The following is a 10491-nucleotide window of genomic DNA, read 5'->3' as shown; positions in this document are numbered from 1 at the left end:
GTTTAGCAACAAATTAAGTTTTCGACCATAGTCTATGTGAGATTGAACTTCAAAAGCTTCAAGTGAGTTTTATACAACCTTTAAGTTCAAAAAAAGGTTTTTTACTTTAAGTTCTACACAACGTTGACAAGAAAAAATATGTGTGAAAACATTCTAACTTTATAAGTAGAAATCTCAAGCAACTTTTTACATTGGCAAATGTTTTGTAAGCATAAGGGCAAATATCGACCTACACACTATATCAGTTGTTAGATCAATACCAAGAGCCAGTTTTCATCCCATCCCTCCGATCACACGGCTTAACCTCAAGCTCTGCTGTAGCCGATCTGACGGCTGATAGTGAGCCACATCATAGGACGAGTGGGCACAAGGAACTCTCGAGATACTCCGAGACACTATGTCTATCATAAAACAACAACTTAATAAAAAAGAAACTCAAATTGAATCCAAAAACTAGCATTGGATATTTCTAATACATCGTGACACATGTGAGAGTTTAGACATGCTTGCTGCATTGTGTATGTTGGGTGATGCCTAATTGGAAGTTTCATGGTCGTTGCTTAAGAAATCACTAGGGTTTGAAAAGGACAAGTTTGATATATTCCATGGAATCTATTGTCCAGATTTGTTACTTAAAGTTTCCTTAAAATAAACCAACTGCTTACAACTACCCTACAACTAACTCCAACAAGATATGCGAATAATTTATATATCATCATATATTTGAGTTGTAAGATGCTAATCAACATGTAGCTCAGTTAAGTCACTCGGGTATTTGTTTTTACCAATTAACTAATTCATTCATCAAGCCACTGATTCCCTCTGCTAGCAACATTTTCAGCTTGCGTGTGCCACTGCATCGAACTTGACATTTAGACTTTCCAAACTCAAATTCTCATCCTAATAATTGAAAAACAAGTAGAAAAATGCCAGTTATTGTTCGTGAATAATAACATGAATAGAATAGGACAGCTCAATAGATTAACTGCAACTTGACATCGTCGTCGTTGTAGCTATAGGTAGCGACCCCGGCCCACGCCTTCATTTGTTTCAATATCATCAGTAACCATATATGATGCTCTTGCCACTTGCTATTATATTGATGGGAAGTTCTCGCAGCTATTTCTTCCCATCTCTATCTATAAAGAACAATGTGTTGGAACTATATATTGTAGCGATCAAGGAATATACCCACACCGTTATCTACACCTTTTTCTTATCTCATCCAATCTGACAGAAAGGATGGAAAGGGGAGAGAAAGAAAGAAAAGAAAATGATAGAACTAAAAGTCAACACTCAACGAGGCAACATAATAAACAATATGTAGCTTTTGCAAGTGATGAATCGTTACTATATATATAAAACCATGCAAAAGGTAATTAACAAATATCTCATCCTAATACTTTATGTGTTCCCTAATCATGACCTAATAATGGCCGGGGTCATTTGGGCGATTAACAAGCACACGCATGATGAGGAATCTTGTTGCCCAATTAGTCAACAGAAAGAATGATTATATATATATAGAGAGAGAACTACTACCATGTAGCTGGCTACAAAAATAACATATTCTGTAGCTACTTTGAGTTACAATAATTACTATATTAATTTATGAGATTATAGTAACTTCTTACTAAGTGGTTTACTATAACGTTATGATAAATATTCCCATATGCTATAGTAACCCAACTATCGTAAATATGTATTGACATTATTGTAAATTAGTATATAAAATTATCGTAAATGGAGGTGGCTACGGAATAACTTATTTTGTAGCTGGCAACTGAATATATATATATACCATTATATGTATTGACACACACACGGTAAGGCTATTCTACAGCTGGTCACAGAATAACTTATTCTATGGTCACCTTAATTTACGATAATGTTTGTACCAATTTACGATAATGACAATACACATTTACGATACATGGGTTACTATAATTCAAGATGATACTTACCATAATGCTATAGTAAATCACTTATGAGGGAGTTACCATAATCTCGTAAATTAGTATAGTAATTATCGTAACTCAAAGTGGCCACATAATAACTTATTATGTGGCCAGTTACAGAACAGTACGTGTATATATATATATATATATATATATATATATATATATATATATATATATATATATATATATATATATATATATATATGAAAATTATTTTCTACTCTCAGGGAGTAGTTACTCCCATGTGTATATCTCTAGATTTAGGACGTATATGGCTCGACGAAGTGTGTATATATATATATATATATATATATATATATATATATATATATATGCCTACTCCTATGTGTATGTATGTATATCTGCACACTGGCGGAGCCAAGGGGGGGCTGGCAGGGGCCATGCCCCCCCCCCCCCCCCCCCAATATTTCACAACAAAAAAAATTAGTATGACTTAATATTTTTATTTATATTAAGAGAGAGATTATATAAAATTCTTGTCATATATACCTATTAATATCTTCTAGATAATATAATCATACAAAACACAACTAGATAATAAAATTATCGCAATAAAAAAGACTGAGTCGGTACTCAAGATTTACAAAGTCATCCTATACGTCTTGCTGTTAACGGGCATATCACTTACCACTGAAAAAATAACGTCTTAGATCCTAGAATACATATAAGAAATTACGAGCACCCGTTCAAGTTAGTGAATTAATTCCGATAGTCATCACAAGGAACCTAACGAGTTGAGTTACACTTAGTTTTTACATGTTGGCTCTTTTGGCCCTCCATAAGTATAATTTCTGGCGGCCGGCCCCCCTAAGGATAATTCCTGGCTCCACGCCACTGTATCTGCATATATATATATATATATATATATATATATATATCCCTGCACCATACATATTATACACGCCTATCAACAGCTGAATTCTGAAATGCTGAAGGTAACAGATGCTGTCGCTTCCTTGTCATGTTGCACGGAAGGTAAAGGGCATGGCATGCCTGGGCCGATACGTTACTGGAAAGCTTGCAGGCGTGCATTCTTTTTTGGGAAGCTGCTGCCAGGTGGGACGCAATTATCAGCAAATCATTTTATTGGCAGGGCGTCACCCCTTTGTTGGCCCATATATTTTCTGCCTTGTAATTTGACTTGCTACAAACTCTAATATATTCAATGCAAGAAAAACGAATTTTTATTTTATTTTTTATTTTCTAAAAATGTAAAGATCGAACCCCCCCCCCCCCCCCCCCCCCCCCCCCCCCCCAAAAAAAAAATTCTGATAGTTAGGAGTTGTGATGTGTCACCCACTAGTTAGCAATAGAGTTGAATATATAACGTGTTAACGCCGGCTTCCCAGTTTCTGCAGTTTCTGCAATATAATAGCGACACGCAACATATATGCATGTGTGTCTTAGCTTCAACCATGCAGATATATAATACTTATATGTATACAAGGTAGCGTGTTCGTACGTTGCAACGGAATAACTAACAATTTATACTGAAAACACACGGATCGCACGATAAGATAATAATATTGTTAAATTAAATACCAACGTTAAAGTGACATTTAATCCAAAAAGCAAAGTTTATGAATTTAACACAGTCACGGAGTGCGCAGCGTCGCAGACTCACAAACTCTAGAACTTCCAGAGATTAGGTCGAATCCAACCTAGAGCTTCGGAACCCTGCATCTTTTTCTAGACGGGCTTCACTTCGGATGCGCCGGTAGCAATATCAACGATCTCCAGTCGATGGACCAAGTCGTATGGATCCTCATACAATGGCTCAGACATGTATATTTTGTTCTCCTTGTACTTGATACACTTGTTCCACTGAAGCTTTCATTGAAATGTTTAGACACGAACAGTGTCTGATCACCGATGTCCCTCACCCTGGACCACTCCGGCGTACGGTCGTAGAGGTTGCACTTGTAGATCGCGCTGCTGTAGGTGAAGCTCTATGTCTCGTGGAACGTGCTCACCATGGCACCCACAATGTGCAACTCACCGTTTGATTCTAGGTAGCTGCGGTGGCAGAGCCCCGTAGGTGGCGACAGCGATGGCAGCAGCGTCGCGGTTGGAGTAGCGCCGGCGGCGTTGCTGCTGCAGACGAAGATTTCTCCATTGCAGACGATCGCCAAGAACTTGTCTTGGCAGTGGACGATGGAACCCACAGAGAACTCCAGTTTGGTGTCGAGCAGCGTCCATGTGCGGTCGACTCCAACCCGGCAGAACGCGACCTCCGTGGAGCACCCAAGCATGGCCATGGCCACGCACTCGTGGCCGGCGGCGTCAAGTGGCGCCGAGAGCACGATCTCACGGAAGAACATGTCCCTAATGTCTTCTAGCTTGATGGCTCTGCCTGCGGCATCCACGTCCCTGTAGTCGTTGGTGGGATGGAGGACCCACCGGCCGTGGACCCTAGACACGTGTTCCGATGAGGACGCCGTCGTGACGTGTTCGCCTGCTGGCGGGAGCTCAACGCGGGGGGGGGGGGGGGGGGGGGGGCACGGGCACCGACGAATGGATTCAGCAGCGTCATGGACGCCGCCTCGTCTATGAGCGTCAGCCACCCACACGAGGAGTCGCACGCCACCTTACCGCGCACGTCGGGCAGCGTCTTGGACAAGACCTTCTTCTCCGGGACGCAGTAGAAGCCGACGCGGTCCGAGTCGGGGTCGAACGGGAGCAGCAGGAGCGGCCCGAAGGTCGCGAACGGGACGGCGGCGCGCCATGGGGAGCAAGCGGATCGGAAGGACGCCGTGTGGTGGCCTGACACGAGACGTTGCCCGATGGACTCGAGGAGATCCTCTGGCAGGCCGGATCTCCAGTCAGGGAGAGGTAGGGACCTTCGCTTGGGATTGAGAGGCTGAGCTATGGAAGACAGATGACATCAACTATGGTTCACGCAAGAAACAGCAAGCGAGGGCGATGTAACACGTGAGCGTGAAACCAAGTGAAAGGAGGAAAAAGCTGTCCCTTTTGCAAATGCAAAGAGAGAAAGTAATTAAATGTAAGCAGATTTTGCAAGGTTCTCGTAAATGCAAAGAAGTTTCTTTTGTCTTAATTCTCTTTCCTTCTGTGTTAATTCTCTTTTCTTTTACTCGTTGCCATATATGCTGGTAGCATGCAAACATGTAATGTATATATAGATAGCACAATAATTTTCTATTTCTATTTTGTCGTGATTCCTCTATCACATGACAGGTAATATTCAATCAAGGAGATGTCGTGGGATCACAGGCGTGGTAGACGGATGAACCAAAACAAATGTCGTACCAAAAAAATATACTACGCTTTGTTCTTTTTAGTTATAGGAGATATGTATGGTACTCTACTTCTTGATTCATCTAATCAGCCTAAGCATGACTGTCCGTCTCTAGTATACATGTGGAGCTGATGCATTTAGCAAATAAATAAATAAATTAGCACGCATAAAAGTGAAAAGTATAGTACTCGACCAGTCTCACAACATGGCTCCCTGCAGCAGAACATTTAATAGACATAGACATACATACAACCATGCAGGGGGGCGGGAGCAGATAATTCATCAATCACAGACCAGTTGATTTATGGCATTTAATTTACAGGTCAAACTGTCAAAGCAAGGAACTCTCTTAATTTTCTGGTTTGTGTGACTGATAAGCCAACTGATACTAATTTATTATGAGAGAAAAACATTATACCATAGTTAATAACCCGGGCTAATAAGTTCAAACGAACAGGGGTGATGAAATATGGACGACACGTGCTCCTTTCATTTCAAATTGCAAGTCGTTTCGGCTTTGTTAGATACATATAGTTTGTACTATACGCTAGATATGCAGTGGCGGAACCAGCGATTTTGATTAAGGAGAGGCGGACAAATATGATTATATCTTTAAGTGTAATAAAATATACGTCTCGATAACTTTTTAAAAAAAATTACACTATTTATAATCAAAATCATAATATTTTAATAAAAAATGGTGAATAGTTACTTTGTTATGTTGTAGATTCAAATGTGTAGTAAAAATTGTGTGCGATCTATACATTATATCTAAATATATGGTAAAACCCGTGTATTTAAAAAGATTAAAACAACTTACAATTTGGAACCCAGGAGGTGCTTGGTTTTAACTTGTGTGTGTGCATGTAAGTACACATTACATACTGATTAATTAATCTGGATCTCCCCTGACATGCATTGTATTATTATATATAACATATTTGAAACGCAGGGCAGCAGCAAATAGTCCATAGTCGTCGAGAAAGCACCAATTATTTATGCCCCCAGGCGGGCAGGACAGCCACGCACATTGCCCCCTCTTTCCCTTCCCCCCATAGACATATACATACACTTGAAACCCCTCCCTGCGAGACAGCCTCCCCTCCCCTCCCCTCCCCTCCAAAAAAATCTCCATCGGCCTGGCCTGGGCATAAGTACAGGAACAGTAGCCAGCCCCGAGTCCACCTCTCGTCCCTCCTCCTCCTCCTCTACTTCTTTCTCTTTCTTTCTTTCTTTCTCTAGAGAGAGAAGGAAAAGAAGCAGAAAAAGGAGGGGACAATAACTCGAGAGGGAGAAAGGAGAGAGAGAGAGAGAGGGAGGGAGACGCACAATGCTGTTCTGTGCTTGTGCTGCTGCTGCACACACAAACAAGTAGCAGTAGTGAAAGAAGCGAAGGGATCGGAGGAGGAGAGCTGGAGAGGAGAGGAAGTGGCGGTGACAGACAGAAGAGAAGAAGAAGAAGATGATGAAAAGAGATGGGGAGGATGCAGCACCAGCACAGGCGGCGGCTGGAGTTTGAGCAGCAGCTGCTGCAGGAGCGCAGCTGAGCCAAGAAAGCAGCAGCTGCACCCGCTTCCAGTTCCCCCCCCCCCCCCCCCCCCCCCCCCCCCCCCCCCCTGACTCTCCCAGCCAGCCGCCAGCCACTAGCAGGCTCAGTCGCCCAAGCAGCAAGCACCAAAGCGATCGAGCTGCGCTCCGTCCGTGCTGGTCCCCCTCTTCTCCACTCCACCTCCTCTGATCCATCCACCCAATTCGGCAGCTCCGCCGCCACCCTAGCTAGCTGCTACCAAGCTAGCGGCTGAAGCTGAAGGCCGGATCGATCGGGAGAGGGAGATCGACCGACCCGAGACCCGAGTCGAGCAGCTCCCGGGCGGCCATGGAGGACACGCTCAAGTCGCTGTCCATGGACTACCTCAACCTGCTCATCAACGGGCAGGCCTTCAGCGACGTCACGTTCAACGTGGAGGGCCGCCTCGTGCACGCGCACCGCGGCATCCTGGCGGCGCGCAGCCTCTTCTTCCGCAAGTTCTTCTGCGGCGCCGCCGCCGCCGACGCGGCCGCGCCAGGCGCGCTGCTCCTGGACCACCTCAGCCCGCGCTCTCCGTCCGGGGCCTCCTCCTCTTCCCCGCGCGGCGGCGGCGCGGGGGCCTCCGCGGCGGCCGCCGCCGCAGCCGCCGCTCCCGGCGCCGTCATACCCGTGAACTCGGTCAGCTACGAGGTGTTCCTGCTGCTGCTGCAGTTCCTCTACAGCGGCCAGGTGTCCCTGGTGCCGCAGAAGGGGGAGCCCCGGCCGGGCTGCGGCGAGCGCGCGTGCTGGCACACGCACTGCGCCGCCGCCGTCGACCTCGCGCTCGACACCCTCGCCGCCGCACGCTCCTTCGGCGTCGAGGAGCTTGCGCTCCTCACCCAGGTAACTAACTATACCAGACCAACCAATTCGATTGCTGATGCTCCTGTTCTACCCCGCTCCCTCTTCCCTCCCAACTGCAATGGGTTTTTCTCCATTGCTGATGCTCCTGTTCTTCTTCCTCCTCCTCTCCTCCGGGCCACAGATAAATAAAAAAGGGAGAACGAAAAATAAAACGACGACATCGGTTTCATGCTTCCAATTTATTTTTCGCGTCTGCTGCTCGAGGGAATTGAGGATTGTGGGGATCAAGATGGGAGTTGGGGTTGGTTATGTTGGGATTGCCGAGCATTCTGCAGCATTGATTTGATCTCTGTACCCCCTCCTGCTTCCGCTCCGCCGTCCGCCCTTTTTAAATGAAGTGAAGGATGATGAGTCGGAGCAGCAGCAGGCAGGCACTCACAGGCAGTGGTCGGCCATCGTCGCCGTCGCCGCCCTGCGCACGCGTGCGTACCTGCGCGCTCCTTGCTTTCTTCCCTCTCTTTGTCCAACCATCATCCATCCATCTTTCTGTCCGTTCCGTCCGTCCGTCGGCCTGCTGCGCTCTTAGGGTTCGTTGCACGGAGATCTCTCTTTATCTTTCCGCCACTGTAGGAGTGGAGGCATCGCCCTGCCATCGTCTTCCTTTTATTTTTCTCTACCGCATCCGAAACGCCATTGCTGCCGCAGTTCTCTTCTCTTTTATGGCCAGCCGCGCCCACGCACACCACTGTTGCAGCTCAAGCAGCACGGATCGATAGAGGTTGGCTTTGCCTTTCCGTCGTGCAGTGCAACTGCAAGCCTGCGCAATTTGCTAGCATGCATCCTGCTGTCAGCTGGGAAAAGAAAAAAAGACACCTCTTTTAGTTTCCCCTGATTTGTGATTTGCAATTTCTGTCTAGGGTTTCGTCATGCTGGGCTGGGTCTCCCCAATACGACAATACCTAGTCTTAATTGTTTAATTGCCTCTCCTCCTTTGATTTCCCCCAAAAACTTTGCTCCCCCAATCAGCACCATGATGCTCCCATACTGTTGCACCCCTTCTCTATATTTTATGCACAGGGCCAATCCACTCACACTCACTATAGATGCTGATGCTTATCTGAGTTCTGAGGGAGGGATTCCTCTCGTCTCGTCTCTCTCCCCTTTATATGCCATTGCCACCGCACCGCATGCTGTGTGCTCCATGCCTGCCTGTGTGCTTTTGCAATGCGCTGCTAGTCTGCTACTTACCAGCAGTGAGTGACTCACAGTGAAAGCGAGCAAGCTTACACATGGAGACTGACTGATGAAGAATACAATTCATTCGTTCCGTTGTTGTCGTGCGCAATTGCAGAAACAGCTGGCCGGCATGGTGGAGAAGGCGTCGATCGAGGACGTGATGAAGGTGCTCATGGCGTCGCGGAAGCAGGACCTGCACCAGCTGTGGACCACGTGCTCCCACCTCGTCGCCAAGTCCGGGCTGCCCCCGGAGGTGCTGGCCAAGCACCTCCCCATCGACGTGGTGGCCAAGATCGACGAGCTCCGCCTCAAGTCCTCGCTGTCCCGCCGCTCTCCATTCCTCGCGCACCACCACCCGCACCACCCGGCGGCGGGCAGCATGGAGGCCTCGTCCGCGGCCGACATCGACGACCACCACAAGATCCGCCGCATGCGCCGCGCGCTCGACTCCTCCGACGTCGAGCTCGTCAAGCTCATGGTCATGGGGGAAGGGCTCAACCTCGACGAGGCTCTCGCGTTGCACTACGCCGTGGAGAACTGCAGCCGGGAGGTGGTCAAGGCGCTGCTGGAGCTCGGCGCCGCCGACGTCAACCACCCCGCGGGCCCCGCCGGGAAGACGCCGCTCCACGTCGCCGCCGAGATGGTCTGCCCGGACATGGTCGCCGTGCTGCTCGACCACCACGCCGACCCCAACGTGCGCACCGTCGAGGGCGTCACGCCGCTCGACATCCTGCGCACGCTCACCTCCGACTTCCTCTTCAAGGGCGCCGTGCCGGGGCTCGCGCACATCGAGCCCAACAAGCTCCGGCTCTGCCTCGAGCTCGTGCAGTCGGCGGCCATGGTCATGTCGCGCGAGGACGCGCACACGGCGGCCGCCGCGGTCAACGCCGCGCCCATGTACGGCGAGCCTTCCGGCGGCGCCGGCGGCCCCGTGTACAATGCGAGCGGCACCAGCTCGAGCATGGTGAACCTGAGCCTGGACAACAGGATGGTGTACCTGAACCTAGGGATGGACGCGCAGTTCGGCAAGATCGGCGACGGCAGCGATGGCGATGACGGCGGGAGCAGAGGGCAAGGGGGGCCGTCGTCTTTGTTCTCCCCGCATGGCTACCATTGACACAAGCTGGAGCGGCTGCTGCTCTACTATCTCCTTGTAAGCTTAGAACTAATTAATTACATGTAGTATGGATCTTGGTGAGTTGTTGTCAAGTTGTCGTAGCAGTTCTATTGGTGGGGGTGTTGTTTCGGAAATTCTGTGTTGTTTTGGAAATTCTAAGAGGTGTTTAAGAGGTACTTAAAACTGTTTTTTTTTTGTTGGTGGTTACTGGTACGGTGATGCATACAGAAGAAAGCTTGACTTGACAGTATGTATCTTTGTCTCGACTACGTATATATTTTCCCCTTGGTTTTTTTCCTTTTTATCTTAAAAAAACTTACCATTTCATAAAATGTTTTCTCTTCTAGAGGCATGCATATCTATCCAATTTGGCTAAATTGAATTACCTTTCTTTTTTATTAGGCTGATCATGAGACTCAATTAGCTAGGTACCATAGTGTTTTCCTTAAAAGACTAAAATTTTAGCCAACATGCAAACAAGGAAAACTGCTAGTAAACTCAAGTTTATGTATTATCTACAACTAAT

At 47.3% G+C, this 10491-nt stretch overlaps 1 protein-coding gene across 1 annotated transcript; it reads left to right on the top strand.

Moving 5' to 3' along the window:
- The first annotated feature begins 6369 nt into the window (after nt 1–6369).
- On the top strand, nt 6370–10163 carry LOC136459894 (BTB/POZ domain and ankyrin repeat-containing protein NPR5). The gene is made up of 2 exons (XM_066459746.1): nt 6370–7651; nt 8964–10163. The coding sequence occupies exons 1-2, from the start codon at nt 7118–7120 to the stop codon at nt 9963–9965; spliced, it is 1536 nt and encodes a 511-aa protein (XP_066315843.1). The 5' UTR covers nt 6370–7117; the 3' UTR covers nt 9966–10163.
- The last annotated feature ends 328 nt before the right edge of the window (nt 10164–10491 follow it).

This window comes from Miscanthus floridulus, chromosome 6 (genome assembly GCF_019320115.1).
Source record: "Miscanthus floridulus cultivar M001 chromosome 6, ASM1932011v1, whole genome shotgun sequence".
NCBI classification, from domain to species: Eukaryota; Viridiplantae; Streptophyta; class Magnoliopsida; order Poales; family Poaceae; genus Miscanthus; species Miscanthus floridulus.
This window is presented reverse-complemented; position numbering and strand designations above follow the sequence as displayed.